Here is a 19,403-nt window from a genome sequence, read left to right on the forward strand (position 1 = left end):
TCCTGCAACTTTACCAAATTCATTGATTAGCTCTAGTAGTTTTCTCGTGGCATCTTTAGGATTCTCTATGTATAGTATCATGTCATCTGCAAACAGTGACAGTTTTACTTCTTCTTTTCCAATTTGTATTCCTTTTATTTCTTTTTCTTCTCTGATTGCCGTAGCTAGGACTTCCAAAACTATGTTGAATAAGAGTGGTGAGAGGGGACATCCTTGTCTTGTTCCTGATCTTAGAGGAAACGGTTTCAGTTTTTCACCATTGAGAATGATGTTTGCTGTGGGTTTGTCATATATGGCCTTTATTATGTTGAGGTAGGTTCTCTCTATGCCCACTTTCTGGAGAGTTTTTATCATAAATGGGTGTTGAATTTTGTCAAAAGCTTTTTCTGCATCTATTGAGATGATCATAGGGTTTCTATTCTTCAATTTGCTGATATGAAGAAAACTATAAGACACTGATGAAAGAAATTAAAGATGATACAAACAGATGGAGAGATATACCATGTTCTTGGATTGGAAGAATCAACATTGTGAAAATGACTATACTACCCAAAGCAATCTACAGATTCAATGCAATCCCTATCAAATTACCAATGGCATTTTTTACAGAGCCAGAAAAAAAAATCTTAAAATTTGTATGGAGACACAAAAGACCCTGAATAGCCAAAGCAGTCTTGAGGGAAAAAAAACAGAGCTGGAGGAATCAGACTCCCTGACTTCAGACTATACTACAAAGCTACAGTAATCAAGACAGTATGGTACTGGCACAAAAACAGAAATACAGATCAATGGAACAGGACAGAAAGCCCAGAGATAAACCCATGCACCTATGGTCAACTAATCTCTGACAAAGGAGTCAAGGATATACAATGGAGAAAAGACAGTCTCTTCAATAAGTGGCGCTGGGAAAACTGGACACCTACATGTAAAAGAATGAAATTAGAACACTCCCTAACACCATACACAAAAATAAACTCAAAGTGGATTAGACACCTAAATGTAAGACCGGACACTATAAAACTCTTAGAGGAAAACATAGGAAGAACACCCTTTGACATAAATCACAGCAGGATCTTTTTTGATCCACCTCCTAGAGTAATGGAAATAAAAACAAAAATAAACAAATGGGACCTAATGAAACTTAAAAGCTTTTGCAAAGCAAAGGAAACTACAAACAAGACAAAAAGACAACCCTCAGAATGGGAGAAAATATTTACAAATGAATCAACAGACAAAGGATTAATCTCCAAAATATATAAACAGCTCATGCAGTTCAATATTAAAAAAACAAACAACGCAATCTAAAAATGGGCAGAAGACCTAAATAGACATTTCTCCAAAGAAGACATATAGATGGCCAAGAGGCACATGAAAAGCTGCTCAATATCACTAATTATTAGAGAAATGTAAATCAAAACTACAATGAGGTATCACTTCACACCAGTTAGAATGGGCATCATCAGAAAATCTACAAACAACAAATGCTGGAGAGGGTGTGGAGAAAAGGGAACCCTCTTGCACTGTTGGTGGGAATGTAAATTGATACAGCCACTATGGAGAACAGTATGGAGGTTCCTTAAAAAACTAAAAATAGAATTACCATATGACCCAGTAATCCCACTACTGGGCATATACCCAGAGAAAACCATAATTCAAAAAGACATGTGCACCCCAGTGTTCATTGCAGCACTATTTACAGTAGCCAGGTCATGGAAACAACCTAAATGTCCATCGACAGACAAATGGATAAAGAAGATGTGGTACGTATATACAATGGAATATTACTCACCCATTAAAAGGAACAAAATTGGGTTATTTGTAGAGACGTGGATGAATCTAGAGTCTGTTATACAGAGTGAAGTAAGTCAGAAAGAGAAAAGCAAATATCGTACATTAATGCATATATGTGGAACCTAGAAAAATGGTACAGATGAACCAGTTTGCAGGGCAGAATTGAGACACAGATGTAGAGAACAAATGTATGGACACCAATGGGGGGAAGCAGCAGGGGGTGGTGGTGGTGTGATGAATTGGGAGATTGGGATTGATATATATAGACTAATATGTATAAAATGGATAACTAATAAGAACCTGCTGCATAAAAAAATAAATAAAATAAAAATTCAAAATTCAAAAAAAAAGAAAGGATTACCTAGTACACCTGAGCACAGTGAGCCCCATTATTTGTGAAAAAGACATAGTTCTGCTGATAACTCTTTCTCCTGCAAAGTAGTAAGTTCATGTTTTCTGCAAGCACAGGAGCTAATATTTATTGCCATAAAACTGACATTTTATAAGGCCTGTAAGTTAAAACAGTTTAGAAAGGTCACAAAAAAAAAAAAATAAAAAAATAAATGTGGAAACAGTTTGCCTTTATGTAATGGCTGAGAACAATTTGGTACAAATTTAGTTTCTATAGTTTTGGATCTATGTTAGCGAAGCACTGAGATAATGTAAGGCAGCATATCTATAGAACCCTGAGGATAGCCTGCTCTAGTGAGGCTCCAGCATATAAATATTTGTGGTTCCATCTAACCCAGCAAAAAGTTGTAGGTTGAGAAGATGAGGGGCAATGGGAAGCTGTCCCAGGATGAAGAATTTGCCACAACTCAAACCTTAGATTATCAAGAGTTGACTATGCTTTGTCACAGAGCACTGCTTTCCAAACATGCACCAGGGAGCTTGTAAAAATGCAGACTTCTAATTCAGCAGGTCTCGGTGGTACCTGAGGCTCTGCATTTCTAACAGGCTCCCAGGTAGATACTATTGCTGCTGGTACAGAGATCACACTGAGAGTAACAAGGATCTAAAGCAGTGGTCTCCAAATATCTTAGATCACAAATTTCCCATTAGTAAAAAACAAACATGACAAACAAAACCTTTTGAGCAAGCACTGCATGTATTTCTCTATAAACTATATGCATTTTCTAATGATAAAATATGAAATTTAAAAAAAACCGAAAAAACATGAAATTGAAAATGTAAAAGATGAAATAAACATAGATATTCATATGTATTCTTCCTATATTCCACTTATTAGGTAACTGCTCTGCATTATTAGAAAAATAGAGTTCAAATATTTTATTTTTTCTAAATTCTAGTTTCTGGATTTTACCCCCCAAAAAAGGAGGTGATTTGTCTATATTAAATTGTTGGGTAATCCTGTACTAGTATAGTGATCTAAAATCTTTCTATCATTTCCCATGAAGTAATACAATTAGAAAAAATATTCTGATTTATTGTGGAAAGAAAAAATAATTCTGAGCAAGTTTAAAGACATCAAAACAGCAAACCATTCCACCTAGATTTTACTGATGTCTTGTGTCACAGCAGAATCTCATGTTGGTGATCATCTGCTACTGGAGATCTATTTAGTACTACCAATCTTGGCGTGAAAACAGTGGTGAGAGCAGAGCCCATTTCAGAGCTACACTAAGAAGAACCAACCATGTGGAAGCAGGGTGCACAGACGCTCACAGGCCTAAATGGAACCCCACCAATTGTAGGCGGCTCACCCTTCCCTCAAACAAATCCAGGGTGGCTGCCAAACAAGTACCATGCATTGTGCTGCATTTTCACCACAAAACACTACATAATGTTTTTAGTTACAGAATTCCTCATGAAGTAGAAACTTAAACGTTTCTTGAAGATAAGAATTGACCCTCTAGAAATGCAGATGGCCAACAGGCAAATGAGAAGATACTCAACATTGCTAATCATCAGGGAAATGCAAATCAAAACCACAACGTGATACCACCTCACACCTGTCAGAATGGCTATCATCAAAAAGAACACAAATAACAAATGTTGGTGAGGATGTGGAGAAAAGGGAATCCTCATACACTGTTGGTGGGAATGTAAATTGGTGCACAGTGGAAAACAGTATGGAGGTTTCCCAAAAAACTAAAAATAGAACTACTATATGACCCAGCAATTCCACCCCTGGGTACATATCCAGAAAAAAAAAAAGACACCCACTAATTAGAAAAGACACATGCACCCCATTGTTCACAGCAGCATTATTTACAACTGCCAAGACACAGAAGCAACCTAAGTGTCCATCAACAGACGAATGGATAAAGAATTGGTATATATACACAATGGAATACTACTCAGCCATAAAAAAGAACAAAATTTTGCCATTTGCAGCAACATGGATGGACTTGGAGGGCATTATGCTAAGTGAAATAAGTCAGAGAAAGACAAATGCTATATCAGTTATAGGCAGAATCTAAAAATTACAACAAACTAGTGAATATAACAAAAAAGAAGCAGACTCACAGATACAGAGAACAAAATAGTGGTTACCAGTGTGGGGGGAGGGGCATTATAGGGGTGGGAGTATGGGAGGTACAAACTATTGGGAGTAAGACAGGCTACAAGGATGTATTGTACAACACAGGGAATACAGACAATATTTTGTAATATTTCTAAATGGAGTGTAACCTTAACAATTGTACAAAAAAATTAAAATTAAAAAAGAATGGCCACTCTACCCCTCTGCAAACATAATTTGCTCATTCCCATCTCTATGCCTTATTTAACAGTGTTCTATCTAAAATGGCCTTCTTTCTTATATCTATCAATATATACCATGTTTTTCATAATCCAGCTCAAGATTCTGATCTAACAAGGCTGCCTTAATTGAATCTTCCCCCAAATGATCACTGCATTGTTTTGTATAAATAATGTAATAAGTATAGCTTTATTACATTATCTATAACTTGCTTTTTTATGTTCTTCAGGGTTTAGAGTTTTCTCATCTTTCTATCTGTCTCCTCAGATGTAGTATGAATTCCTCAAGGGAAGCATAATGTTTTCTCCTTCTTTTTTTTCCTCCCATAGGGCCCAGTAACTGTCCTGGGCAGGCAAGAATTCCTTAAATCCTATGTTTTGCTGAATCTAAGGCTCTCAGACCTTCACATCTGTAGGCTTGGGGCTCCAATTTAACAGCCTCAGGAGGACAACCTCATTCTGTGATCCTTGGCAAAGCTACCCCAATTAAGTTATAAAATAGGGCAGTAGAAGCTTATAATGTCACATAGCCCCCAGTCAAGGTTGTCTTCAATTTCTTTCATCAACTCAATGAACAATAATGTCATGAAATCCTTTCCCCTGTTCCTTCTTAACCAGCCCCTTTCACTTCTTGTCACACTTGCTCCAATCTAAAACACTACAAGATACATGAATCCCAGCCACTTACTTTCTCTCAGCAGCTTTCCCTTACTTTGGACATCAACTATAAATATTTGCAGAGAAAATCCAGGCTCAAAAGTTCATCTTTGGGGCTTCCCTGGTGGCGCAGTGGTTAAGAATCCACCTGTCAATGCAGGGGACACAGGTTCGAGCCCTGGTCCAGGAAGATCCCACATGCCGCGGAGCAGCTGAGCCCGTGCACCACAACTACTGAGCCCGCGAACCTAGAGCCCGTGCTCCGCAACAAGAGAAGCCACTGCAATGAGAAGCCCAAGCACTGCAATGAAGAGGAGCCCCCGCTTGCTGCAACTAGAGAAAGCCTGCACACAGCAACAAAGACTCAATGCAGCCAAAAATAAATTAAAAAAAAAAAAGTTCATCTTTGTCTGATAAAGTAATAAGGTATGGACACCACTGCCAACTGAAGTAAAATTTTGAAAAGACAAAGTCTGGGACAGTTTGCTAGCCAACAAATGAAACATCTTTTACATAGTTAAAAAAAATAAAGGTGAGAGAAGCCATATCCTCCCCTAAATGAAAAATCCTAAAAGGTGTTTTTTGTTTGTTTTTTGGGTTTTTTTTGAGGTACGCGGGCCTCTCACTGTTGTGGCCTCTCCCGTTGCGGAGCACAGGCTCTGGACGCGCAGGCTCAGCGGCCATGGCTCACGGGCTCAGCCGCTCTGCGGCATGTGGGATTCTCCCGGACCAGGGCACGAACTTATGTCCCCCGGCATTGGCAGGTGGACTCTCAACCACTGCGCCACCAGGGAAGCCCCTAAAAGGTGTTTTTATTGGGGTTTGAGTTTTATGCATCTACTTGGCTAGGACTTAGAGTGGAACATTCTCCCATACTTTCTGAAAGAATTAACCCTTAATGCCCTAGACATCTGTTATATGTGATGAATTACCAAGTATCATTCAAGAAAGATACATAGAGAGAAGACAGGTGCCCTCTTTGGAAGAAATGAAAAAAAGTGTCCCTCAAATCTTTTTCTGTGTTCTGTGATTTCAGATGAGAAACCCCACCTGAGAAAGACCATACTCAAAAGAAACGTTAGTCTCCCAGTCCCTGGCAATGCCTGGAAGGGGCCACATTCATGGACCTCTACGAGAGGACATCACAGTTTCTAGTCAAGCATGCCTCATGGCACCAAACAGGTGACAGGCAGACTCATTACATCTGACAAAAGTCTCAAGGAAACAAAGTTGACCAGATTTGTCACTTTTATGTTTAAGTAACAAAAATGGAGGAAATCATCCAAGTGATCCATCATACAGTACTTCTAGTTCCAAAGCATACTGACTTACTTCAGGTGATAACACACTACCATTTTTAAGTTTCTCATCCACGCTGTTTCTTCTTCTCTGTAGCTGATCCTTTTCTTTCTGGAGGGCTTGAACTTGTTCTGAAATCTTTATTTTCTCCTCAGCTGTGCTGTTCTGGAGCTGCACATTCTTTTCAGACAACTCTTGGTCCAACAAGCTCAGGCGAGTTGATATTTTCAAACTATCTGTGTTTAAAGCCTAAAAAGACAATCAACCAGACACCCCAAGACCAGTTATTAGAAATCCAGGCTGTAAATAAATTAGGAAAAACACAGAGAAAATTACTAAGTGAACATATTTTTAGCTTTTACATTATTGTTTTCTCCCATGGAGTTTTTTGGGGGACTGGGGAGCTTCATTTTCTAAAATCTTAAGTTGAATGCCTTTTTTAAAAAAGTGGAGATTTTTCAAACAATGAATTTATTACTAAGTATTGCTTGGCCAAACCAGACTATACAACACAGGTTTGAGAGGCAGTATTTTTCTTTTGTATTATTTTCCAAATTAAACTTTTCTTTCTTGGCCTGTTACACAGTAGAATTAATTATGCTAACATTTCCTAGAGGTTGACATTTGGTTTGTTGTTATTTAAGCATACAATTTGTTTCTATTCTTATTTCATTCCGGTCAGAATTATGGCCAGTTAGATTTACGGTGATCTTCATTATGACCAATTTAAGATAATCTTAAAAAGAGTTTTTCGTCAAAGTAATTATATGTATATACTGCCATAAGGTTTAATAATGTTTTTAAAAAGCAGTCCCCTACCTGACCCTTTCCCCTGAGTCCTGCTCCCTAGAAACAACCATCTTTAACCTTTTAAGCTATTTCTTTTGGTGTTTACGTCCATGTTCCTAAATAACATTACCAATTTTAGATACTGTCTGCTGATTATCTATTACGGAAGACAAGGATTTAGCACTCCTATGCCTCCTCTTCTGTACTTCCCCTCCCTCTATTCTCCCAACATAAGTTGTATTACAGATTTTAGATAAACCAATGGTCAGTTCACATGATTTTCTGAATACATGAACATTTTGCCTGGAGCCTCCATCCTCCTGCTCCAAACTGGACTAGTTGTTCCTGGACTTCCTTTGGTATTATCCTGAAAATTTCCAGTTAGATCACATTTGCAGGATCCTGAGTCTTCCTTTATCATAGCTTGCATGCTCACTTTTAAGGAGCACATCCTTTAGCAGTTTCCTGAGACAGGCTAGGTAGTAGATAATTTTTTCACTGGAAAATGTCCTTATTCTATCTTCCCATTTGATTGATGGTTAGGCTAAAACGAGAATGCTTGTTTGGAAACCATTTTCCTTATGAGTTTTAAGACTGCTTCAGGTCTTTTAACTTCTAATGAAGAAGGTTGAGAAGTCTAATGCCATTCTGACTCTCAAGATTTTCAAGTGACTAGTCTTCTATCTGGAAGTTTTCAGGATATATTTTTTCCCCTCGTGTACTCAAAACTTCACAATGATATGCTTTTAGTACTCTTTGCTGTGCCTTTGATAAGCTATTTCAACCCAGAGTCTTATATCTTCAGTGCTGACAATTTTTTTTATATTATGTCTTTGATAATTTCCTCTTCTCCTGTTTTCTCTGTTGTATCTTTCTGGAATTCCTGTTACTTGGATGATGGACTTTGTGGGTTTACCTGCCAATTAAATTTTATTCCTCCTAATTTCTATTTATCTTTTTATTTACTTTCTGAGATACTTCCTTAACATTATCGTCCAATCCTTTTAATTTCCAAAAGTTCTTTCATGTTTTTTATAGCCTGCAATTCTTGCTTTATGGATAGAGTATCATCTTTTACCACCTTGAAGATATTAAGGTTTTTTAAGAAGTTTTTTTAGCTCCTTGCTCTATCTCTAATTTGATAGATCTGAGCTTCTTTTTTTATTTTCCTTTTGTTTTGGCCTCTGTCCCTAATGTTAGTAGCATTCCTGAAATATACGTCATACTTAAGAGTCAGGTATTAAAATCCTGATAAACTGTTGTGAGCAAGATGTGTCACAATAGGATATATCTGGGATCTGGCCACTTAGTTGGGGGCTCCCAAATGTAAATTTTTTAAGGTCTTTTTTTCTGGGACTGTTTCAGAAAAATCCACCAATCTCCTGCTGGGAAGTGTAAGTCTGGCTGCCAGCATTTTGGGATCCAAGTAGGGGTTAGGAAATGGATATCTCAGGATTCAGACTTTCATTCATTCCCTGTTTATTTTGACTTACCCTGGCCCTCTGCTGTACCTGGTTCAATCTTCAGAAAATAAATCATTTAGTCCCAGAATCAGAAAAGGATGCTTTCCTGACTATGCCCTGTTTTCATCCTTAGGCCTCACTCCTGCCATCTAAAAATCATGGTCCCTTCATTTCTGAGTCTTTTTCATGTTTATGTGAATTATATCTCATAAAGCTGTTATTTAAAAAAAAAAAAAGCTAAAGTTAAAGGCTTGGCTCTCATTGATGTCCCTCTTCTAGACATTTGGATTTCAGCTTCTTCTGTTCTGCTAAGTCAGTAACCACTTATCTATCTGCTTTCCATCTTACATTTTTTGGTAACTTTTTGTCCTCTGTTGTCTCCCCTACTGTTTTTTCCCTTTATGGGTTTATAGTTTTTTTGAGTAATAGCTTTACTAAAACATAGCTCACGTACCATACAATTCACCTATTTAAAGTGTATAATTAGATGGTTTTTAGTATATTCTCAAAGTTGTGCAACCATCACCAGAATCAATATTAGAACATTTCATCAGCCCCAAAAAAGAAACCCCACACCCACTAGCAGTCATTCCATTTCCTCACCAAGCCCCCACCCAGTCCTAAGTAACCAGTATTCTACTTTCTGTCTCTATGGAACTGCCTACTGTGACTGGCTTCTTTCACTTAACATAACGTTTCCAGGGTTCAACCATGTTGTAGAATGTATCAGTGCTTCATTCCTTTCTATTGCTGAATAATATCCCATTATTTCATTTATATATTGTCCCAAATGAAGGACATTTGGGTTGTTTTCATTTTTTGACTATTATGAATAATGCTGTTATGAACATTCATGTACAAGTTTTTCTGTGCATGTATGTCTTCACTTGTCTTGGATATACACCTAGGAGTGGAATTGCTAGGTCATTTGGTAATTCTATGTTTAACCTTTTGAGGAACTACAAGATAGTTATCCAAAGCAACTGCACCATTTTACAATCCCACCAGCAGTGTGTGAGAGTTCCAATTCCTTCATATCCTCACTAACACTTATTATCTATTTTTCTGATTATAGCCATCCTAGTGGGTGTGAAGCAGTATCTCATTTAAATTTTAGTTTGCATTTACCTGACAGCTAATGATGTTGAGCATCTTTTCATGTGCTTATTGGACATTTGTATATCTTCTTTGAAGAAATTTCTATTATATCCTTTGCCCATTTTTTAATTGGGTTGTCTTTTTATTATTGAGTTGTTAGAGTTTTTTATCTATTCTAGATACAAGTCCTTTATCAGACATATGATTTGCAAATATCTTCTCCCATTCTGTGGGTTATCTTTTCACTTTCTGGATAACGTCCTTTGCATCACAAACATTTTAAATTTTGATGAAGTCCAATTTATCTAATGTTTCTTTTGTTGCTTGTGCTTTAGGTGAAATATCCAAGAAACCATTGCTTAACTCAAGGTCACAAAGAGTTATACCTATGTTTTCTTCTAAGACTTTTATAGTTTTAGCACTTACATCTAGGTCTTTGATTCATTTTGAGTTAAATCTCTATATGTTATGAATATAGGCTTTTTTATATCATGTTTCTTGTCTGAAATGCATATGATCGCATCTTATGGTATTTCTTAAATACTGAAAAAATATGTAATATTCTTATGACTTTTGTTTTAAAAGGAACCCAGAAATATGTCTCAAGTTTCTCTTCTGTTTTATTAAAACAATCTTCAAAGAATCAATTTTGCTATGATTTCCTGTGGGTTTCCTTTATTTGCACTCTCTGCTTACCTCAGTATGTTCTGACTTCCTACATATCACATCTTGTTGAAACTAGAAAACCGCTATTTTCTTTTCTTTTTCCCCCTGTATCATGAAGTAAATGTATTTCAGAAATAAGAGTCTCCTTCTTATTCCTTTTTTATTTTTTTCCTCTTTTTTCTTTTGTGATACAGAACATACCATAAAGGTCCCAGGTATTTTCTTCTATTTATTCACTTGATACCTTAATTTGTTAACCTCCTTTGCTGTCATTTACATGGGTCTTTTTCGGGGGTCACAGCTTTTAAAACTTGACCCTGACAGCCAATGTAAACAAGCTACCTGGATGTAGCACCAGCAACTAGGCTGGTTGGAGGGGCTGCCCCTACCCCAATGTCCAACAGCCTGCTGCTAAAAGCTATTTCAACATGTTTGGGGAACAGAGGACACAGCAGAGGTTAAGTGCAGGTCCCCATGCCTGTCCGCCTGCTATACTGAGGTGGAGAAGTTAAGAACATGTCACCATCACCTCAGATCCCAGTGGTCTAGATGCTGGATGACAGGCAGGTTTAATAAAGGGCAGGTCACTGATCTCTCTGTTCCATGACTCAATATTATAGACTGACCCCAGACTCAAGGCCAGCTGGAGGCAAAGGTTTGCGTAGACAGTCTTTGTCAAGTCTGGGGAAAGCTAGCTTCATTTTTAGATGCTATTGTTGCTACTGCTATTATTGAAAGTATGTATATATCTAATATATATATACATATATCCAAAAAAGCTTCTCCTGGGTCCTTCTACTTCCTCCACAATCATTCCTTTTTCAAAACCTGAAATTGGGCTTCCCTGGTGGCACAGAGGTTGAGAGTCCGCCTGCCGATGCAGGGGACACGGGTTCGTGCCCCGGTCCAGGAGGATCCCACATGCCACGGAGCAGCTCGGCCCGTGAGCCATGGCCGCTGAGCCTGCGCGTCCGGAGCCTGTGCTCCGCAATGGGAGAGGCCACAACAGTGAGAGGCCCGCGTACCAAAAAAAATAAAAAAACAAACAAACAAAAAAAACCCTGAAATTGAGGTGAAGTCTTTCATAAAACCACTTCTTTGACTGGCTCAGAGAACCCAAGTCCTACAACAAAATTTTTTATAAAGATACCCTTGTCTTTTTTTTTTTTTTTAACTTTATTTATTTATTTATTAAAAAAATATTTTTTGGCTGCATTGGGTCTTCATTGTTGTGCATGGGCTTTCTTTAGTTGCAGTGGGTGGAGGCTACTCTTCGTTGCAGTGTGCGGGCTTCTCATTGCGGTGGCTTCTCTTGTTGTGGAGCACGGGCTCTAGATGCACGGGCTTCAGTAGTTGTGGCATGTGGGCTCAGTAGTTGTGGCTCGCGGGCTCTAGAGCACAGGCTCAGTAGTTGCGGTGCATGGGCTTAGCTGCTCGAGGCATGTGGGATCTTCCCAGACCAGGGATTGAACCCATGTCCCCTGCATTGGCAGGTGGATTCTTAACCACTGTGCCACCAGGGAAGTCTCCCTTGTCTTTACAATTAGAAAAATAAACAAATCTTCATTATACAAAATCTTCTTTCTTTTATAGGAAACCTGCAAACCCCTAACTGTGAGTAGTAAGTGATAGATCGTCTTCAAGTCTATTCTTCCAAATTATCAATGTTCACTCTACAGCATCAAATGGTACAATTTATTTTTAAAATATCCACTAAGGGGGCTTCCCTGGTGGCACAGTGGTTGGGAGTCCTCCTGCCAATGCAGGGGACATGGGTTCATGCCCCAGTCCGGGAAGATCCCACATGCCGCGGAGCAGCTAGGCCCGTGAGCCATGGCCGCTGAGCCTGCGCGTCAGGAGCCTGTGCTCCACAACAGTGAGAGGCCCGTGTACCGCAAAATAAATAAATAAATAAATAAAATATCTACTAAGGTTAATAATAGAGGCTGCCAGGGGAAATGGTGAATTATTGCTTAATGGTTAGAGTTTCTGTTTGAGGCAATAAAAAGTTTGGAAATAGACAACAGTGATGGTTGTGCCACACTGTAAATGTAATTAATGCTGTTGAATTGTACACTTTAATTTAAAATGGTCACAATGGTAAATTTTATGTTATGTATAATATACTACAATTTTTAAAATACTCCCCAAAAGTTAATAATAAGTAAATCATACTTGGTAGAACATTGAACATTTTACTTCAAAATAGATTTTAGTGATAGTCATTAAATAAGCACTAATAAGCGAAATACATTGAAAACCAGAAAAGTTTTCTGTTGGTTTCTAACTTTACGGTGGTATGATTTACTTCATAGAGGAAAATAAATCCTAGTTTATAAGGCTTACAACCAGAATCAAAGAGCATATTAAATAGAATACCTGACTAGATCGTAACTTCTTATTTTCCAGATGGCTCTTCTCCTGTAACAGGGCCTCCTTCTTACAAACTATGGCCTCCCGTTTCTTTAAGTCTTCTTCCAGCTCCTCTAATTCTTGGCGTTGGTTCAGAACTTTCTCTACTTCTTCATCTAACCATTTCTTTTGCTCATCCAATTTCTACATTAAAATTCCAAAGAAATGTTATAATTTGTTTTTCTTTACCATTAAATTTATATGGTAATAATATAGCTTCAGATTGACTAAAACACCTTAAATGAACATTTGAAAACTATCTGGAATACCTTAAATGAACAGTGAGAATAGTAAAACAGTGTCTGTCCAAAACTGTCAAGAAATAAGTGGTTCTAAGCTAACATCTTTCTGTGTTGTTTTATAAGGAATTAAAATTTATTCCACAAATATGTTTTGAGTCTGAGATTTTTCAGGCTGACAGTTTCCTTTATATTGAGAGTTAGTTCTGAGAACATGCTGGAAATCTTCTCTGTTACAGAGGTGCACACCTCTCTCACAGCACTAATACTACTGATTGTTCTATAGCCTTTCTCCCCTACTTGAGCTCCTTGACTGATTGCAGTGATAGTGCTTTTTGCCTCTCTAGCCCCAGTGCCTGCTCTACTGCCTGGCCCATGATTGGCTTTCAATAAAATGTTAAATGAATTCTTGATTCAATCAATCAACTAATGAGGTGAATAAATGAATACGCATTGTGGAAGACACAGATGATGGAGCATGGAAATCCACTCTGCATTGCAGCCTGTCAACATCAAATAATTACAAAATAAAATAAATTGAGCTGTAAAGATTTCCAAAACAAACATCTCAGTATTCTCTTCAGTTAAGGATACCCAGAAATAAGTACAAACAAAAATGTGAATGGGGCTTCCCTGGTGGCGCAGTGGTTGAGAGTCCGCCTGCCAATGCAGGGGACATGGGTTCATGCCCCGGTCTGGGAAGATCCCACATGCCGCGGAGCGGCTGAGCCTGTGAGCCATGGCCGCTGAGCCTGCACGTCTGGAGCCTGTGCTCCACAACGGGAGAGGCCACAAGAGTGAGAGGCCCACGTATCGCAAAAAAAAAAAAAAAAAAAAAAAAAAAAAAAAAAAAAAAAAAAAAAAAATGTGAATGGAATGACTGTCCAAGATGAACTCTACCAAGTGCCCATCTGCACTGGGACATAGTAATGAAGCAATGCCACCTAAATAACAAATAGTAAGAAAACAAATCAATATAGAACTATTTTCCAGTTCTTCTCAAACTTGATAAAAACTGTCCCTAGAAATCTATATTAAGACAGTGAATATGCATGAGAAAAAGAGAGCAAAGTGGCCAAGGCAAAGCAGGTCCAGAGCTATATAGTTTTCCATCCAGACCTAGATAGTATGGTCCTAAAAGCAACAGCACATCTAAATAATATTGAGGCCTAAAATAGCAGCTCTACAATTATTAGGAACAGGAAGCATATCCCAGAGCAACTACAGAAATACTTTAGTTTTGTTATATCCAGCTATACCTTAGAAACTCCATATATGAGACCCTATGAAGACTAGCAATTAACTTAAAACATATTCTACAAACATTTCTTGACTGTGAGTGGGGTTTGAAAAATGAATAACAGATATTCTGTAAGCTCCATTCCAACAGGAAAGAAACCAAAAAATTATGACGGTTGATAATAAATGTTGTATACAGCAAACTCCTAGGTACTATGTATGCAAAAATGGAAGGAGGGATCGGTTCTGTCTGAGAAATGGAAGAAATGTCAGTGCCAGCCTCACAGAGTAGGCAATATTTTAGCTGTGCTTTGAAGAATGGGTAGGAGTCTGCTAACATAATACAGGTTTTTTTAGGGAAATAATAATAAATGAATGGATTTTTCTGTACTTGATATAATAAAGGGTATGATTTGTGTAATTCACTGTATCTTAGTAACTTTTCTGAAAATTTCTTATTTTGTCTTTTCTTATAATAAATATTCCTACCACACAGTTCCAATTTTAAATACTCTCTTCTTATAAGAGAGCTTCATATCAAATCAAAGTCCTATTAAAAGGTCTTTGGATAGTCATATTGATTAATATATAATCTTGTTCTTGTTTAGAGTCAAATTCTGGAAAATGTTGTTTTACAACATTAAAAAGCATGAAGGTTTTTGTTTGTTTGTTTTATTATTATTTTTAACCCGACATAATCAGTGCAAGCTGTGGGAATCTATTATTGTATTCATTTAAAATTTAGATCCTTAACATTTTGAAAAGCAGGTCTAACTATTCTATGCATTCCTACCTCACCTACTCCCCCACATACCCTTCCACCCAGAAATATTACCAAGCACGTCAGAGAGCTCTTCAACTAATTTCTCAAATACACTAGTAAAATAACTGAGAATACATTCATGTCCTAAATTTTACTATTAAAATATATAAGGTTTAAGAAGAGAGAGCAAATAAATTTTTCAGAATTAAGGTGATGTATTTGCATTTGAGGGTAATTACAGTTTTAAGCACAGTAATCTTTAAGACTTTTAGAACTGCCATTTCTAATTTACATAAAATTAAAATTTTGTTTCTTTGAACTTTGATATTAATCTATGGATTTCATTTTTTAAATGTGGCACTAAAACAATAGCTTTTTTAATATATTATATATGGTGCATATACAATTTGGTTGTGCTTGAGTAGAGATCTCTTGTCTTTAGAAATATGTTTCCAGGTGACTAAACCAGTCTTGACATGGGAATAAATACAATCTAGTTTTCATGTTTACATGCCACAACATTCAGATAAACCCATTTCTACTGAAATAAGAATACAGCACATTTCCGGATGGGAAATTAATTTTTTAATAACACAAAAAATTCAGAAGAAATATTAGAAATTTTGTACTTGAGTGGCAAAGTCTAGTTAGTGTTTTAAGATTTTATTCAGAGTCCACCACTTTTTACCCCTACTTAGACAATCATCAAATTGAAGAGAAACCAGGAAACACTAAATAGAATCGACAAACCTGGAGTTGGTCTATACTTCCAAACGAACCTTTTCTCCTTTTCATCTTAAATGCATCAAGGTCCTCAGCTTTCAGTTTTAGACCTTCTCCCTGTTCTGTTTTTAACTGTAGTTCCTATAGATAACAGGAATTGAAAACACCTTATTGCTTTTACTACATGGTCATCATTAAATATTTATGCAGATAATCATTTTAACATTTACTTTCTTTTTTTTTTTTTTTTTTGCGGTACGCGGGCCTCTCACCGTTGTGGCCTCTCCCGTCGCGGAGCACAGGCTCCGGACGCGCAGGCTCAGCGGCCATGGCTCATGGGCCCAGCCGCTCCGCAGCACGTGGGATCCTCCCGGACCGGGGCACGAACCCGTGTCCCCTGCATCGGCAGGCGGACTCCCAACCCCTGCGCCACCAGGGAAGCCCAACATTTACTTTCTTAGTTGCAAAAAGAAAGAAAACGAGTAGATGAAGGTTGGGACCATTTAAGAAGAATATAATGTTAGCCCCTCATTCAAGCAATAAAATCTCACAGTAAAAATCAGGATTTACTAGAAAAACTAGGTATTTTTTTTCATTCTTTGCCAGTGTTACAAATTTGCATAACAGGGATGAGTATGAAAATTATAAATCTGCTCTTTTCTTCTGCCTTTCTGAGTTCATTACCTTCTGTTAGTCCACCCAAGGCACGCATCTGCAATGGGGATATTAGAATTTATCACAGGAGAAATGTAAAAAGAAAAGTTATATTCAGTTTCCAGCATTCAAAAATCAGATTTTGCAGCATGAAAATAGTCTTTCAAGATTGATCATGGTCCTCTGAAGAGTATTTTCCAAATTCCTTTAGTTTCCATTCACATCTTAAGAGTCAAGTCAAGAGGGCCCTTGTGTTCTACTGGGGTTTAGAGACGATGTTGCCATCCACCACCAAAGCTTAGCAGGAATCAGGAAGGAGGCCATGAACTCAAAGTGAACTGGTCCACACTGCTATTTCTTACTGGTCCATGATGGATAAGTACAGAAATTAAAAGTAAGTGTTTAGAACCTTTTACAAAAATTTAACAGAATAATTTTATGTCTGTTGAATCTAATAATTAAAAGACTTGTATATTTTAGTTTTTATTTCATTTTTCTACTAGTTCTTGTTTTACAAAGGTATTGGGCTGTGACAAATTAATAATAAAATGAAACTTGTATCTTTTCCACAGGTAATTTCAGAAGTACTGATAAAAAGGAAGTAAAAGGGAAGTCTACCATTTTCCAGCCCTGGAAATGGCAGGAAGGAGAAAAGAGACAGTAAAAAAGATGTGTGTCCCAATTTTCTTCTCTCTGAGTTTTGGCCCAGAAAGGGGATGATAAATAAAGGTATCACTGAGAGCAGACGGAGAAAATGAGGACTGCAGCGCAGAGGCCTCACACACACATGGATCTGCCCAGTCTTGCTGAAAGAACAGAGAAGTACAATCAGGAAACAGAGACTAATTGGACTCCGTGGCCTCAGATGATGAGGATCCTGAGTTGAGAACAAATAGGGGTCAGTTATTGTGGGGAATTGACCCCAAAACTGAAGGTGAGGACAGGCCACTGGGCTAGCAAGCTAGATGGAAGATCTAATAGTCTCAACAGGGATTTATAATGCCATTAGGAGATGAGATGAAGCCAAAGCACCTCCAGGCTCTAAGCTGAAAGTGAGACCAATCTATGAATTATACTGGCTTTACATCAAGTGCCAGCAGGGAAAGGTGAACAAGAGAGAGCAGATTCCAGCCAGTCACATCCAAGGACCAAATGAAACTCAGAAAGTCCCTTCCCCCTCAACACCATGTGATGCAATAAAGCTACACACCAGAACACCACATAAACCAGACTCTATCTTTGAGAATCATGGGGAGGAAGAGGCCAAGAGACTGAATATTCTTATTCAAGAGAACTGAGAATTATTTGAAGGAAATGTTTAAACTATCAGAATAAGGTTTGGACAGACTGGTTATTTGTTTAGTTCCCATGATATTTCCAGAAATTCTCGTGACATGGTTTGGGCAGGGCAGGGTGGGAGGGGTGTCATAAGGAACACAGGTCTGTTATAGACTAGATAAAGAAATTTTCTATGCCCACTTGAGTTGAATTATGAGTGCATTTGGACCCTGTTATATTTACTAGCAATTAATTTTTCATGCTTCCCTAGCTCTAGTTCACAGTTATAATTTAGCCCCTGTCACAGTCACAGCAACTTCAGGATGCTGAAATAAAGGCACCTTATACTGGAGCTGACTGCCTACTATTCCTATTCTTCTACAAATGCTTTGAAAGTGTACTGCAGGTGGTCTAATCCCCTCTTTTGCATGTTGCTCTAGACATTATTACCTTTACCTTATATTGTAATCTCTATTATAATAGTAAAATAACTGTCTACCAGGTACTGTGCTACGCTTTTTACATCTATTTAATTATCCCATTTAATCCTCACAATAACCCTATGGAACAGATACCATTATAAATCCCATTTTATAGATGAGGAAATTGGTGCTTAGAGAAGTAAAAAGCCCAGGTCACATTTCAGGGGTTCCCATACCTTTCCTTTATAGCTCATCCATAGTCTTCAGTTAAGAACTGAAGAACCTATGCAGAAGAACATGCAGAAGAACATGGAGAACCTATGCAGAAGTCATAGTATTCTCTGGAAATGGTTTAGTCAAGTGAAAAATGGAATGTTAGACAGTTAGCTCCAAACAGAAGACAAGATATCCCTTAGGACTCTGAGCAGGTTTTGTTTTTGCATGAAGTAGTAGAAACTTCAATATATCTTTGGGGCAGACTGTTCCTTTTTCTGGAATACTCATTCTCCCCTTAAATGGGTCATATTTCCCTAGAATGAGAGAAGGAACAAAATTACCCTAGATAAGAATGTAAAAAGTTTAAGTTACAGGCAGAGTTGCATTTCAGCAGACTATGCGTTCTGCTCAAAAGTATTTTTCTTTTCCCTAAACATAGATTTAGAGAGTGCTATGTCTTGTTGCTTTAAGCCAGGGTTCATGAGAGATGAGAAGCTGAGACCCAAAGACCATAGGACTGACAGGCAGGCCTGATCCTCACACTGGAGGAAGGACAGAAACGAACAGACTAGGCTGTTGTCAGTGAAATGAGAATTGAACAGATTCAAGATATTTAGAAGACTCAATTTATAGGGCTTTGTGATCCATTGGATATGCGTAATGAGGAAGAGGACAGAGTCAAGGATGACTGCTAAATTTCTAGCTTACCCAACTGAATGCATTGAAATGTCATGTAAAGTACACTGGAAAACTATATTTTCTCTCCCATGAAGGGAGCACGGAGGAGGAATCGTGGTGAGGTAAGTAAGGGAATTCATCTATAAGACAACCTAATAAAGATGTCAATGGTTGGATATATGAATCCAGAGCTCAAATGGCAAATCTGGTATTAAGGATTAAATCTGGGAGTTGTCAGAGTTAAACTGCAGTCATGGAAAAAGACAAGGTGAGAGGTCACCCAGGACAGAGT

The 19,403-nt window shown here is 37.8% G+C and overlaps 1 protein-coding gene across 9 annotated transcripts in view; it reads right to left on the reverse strand.

Annotated features, from left to right (window-relative positions):
- Window positions 1-19,403, reverse strand: part of KIF27 (kinesin family member 27) — an 88,732-nt gene that overhangs the window by 19,613 nt on the left and 49,716 nt on the right. For all 9 annotated transcript variants that reach the window (XM_032635016.1, XM_032635017.1, XM_032635014.1 and 6 more), the window contains 3 exons: window positions 15,891-16,004; window positions 12,867-13,043; window positions 6,505-6,720 (listed from right to left, as the gene is read on the reverse strand). In XM_032635016.1, coding sequence (XP_032490907.1) covers window positions 6,505-6,720; window positions 12,867-13,043; window positions 15,891-16,004 — 507 coding nt within the window. The remainder of the gene's footprint in view (window positions 1-6,504; window positions 6,721-12,866; window positions 13,044-15,890; window positions 16,005-19,403) is intronic.

This window comes from Phocoena sinus, chromosome 6 (assembly GCF_008692025.1).
Source record: "Phocoena sinus isolate mPhoSin1 chromosome 6, mPhoSin1.pri, whole genome shotgun sequence".
NCBI lineage: Eukaryota > Metazoa > Chordata > Mammalia > Artiodactyla > Phocoenidae > Phocoena > Phocoena sinus.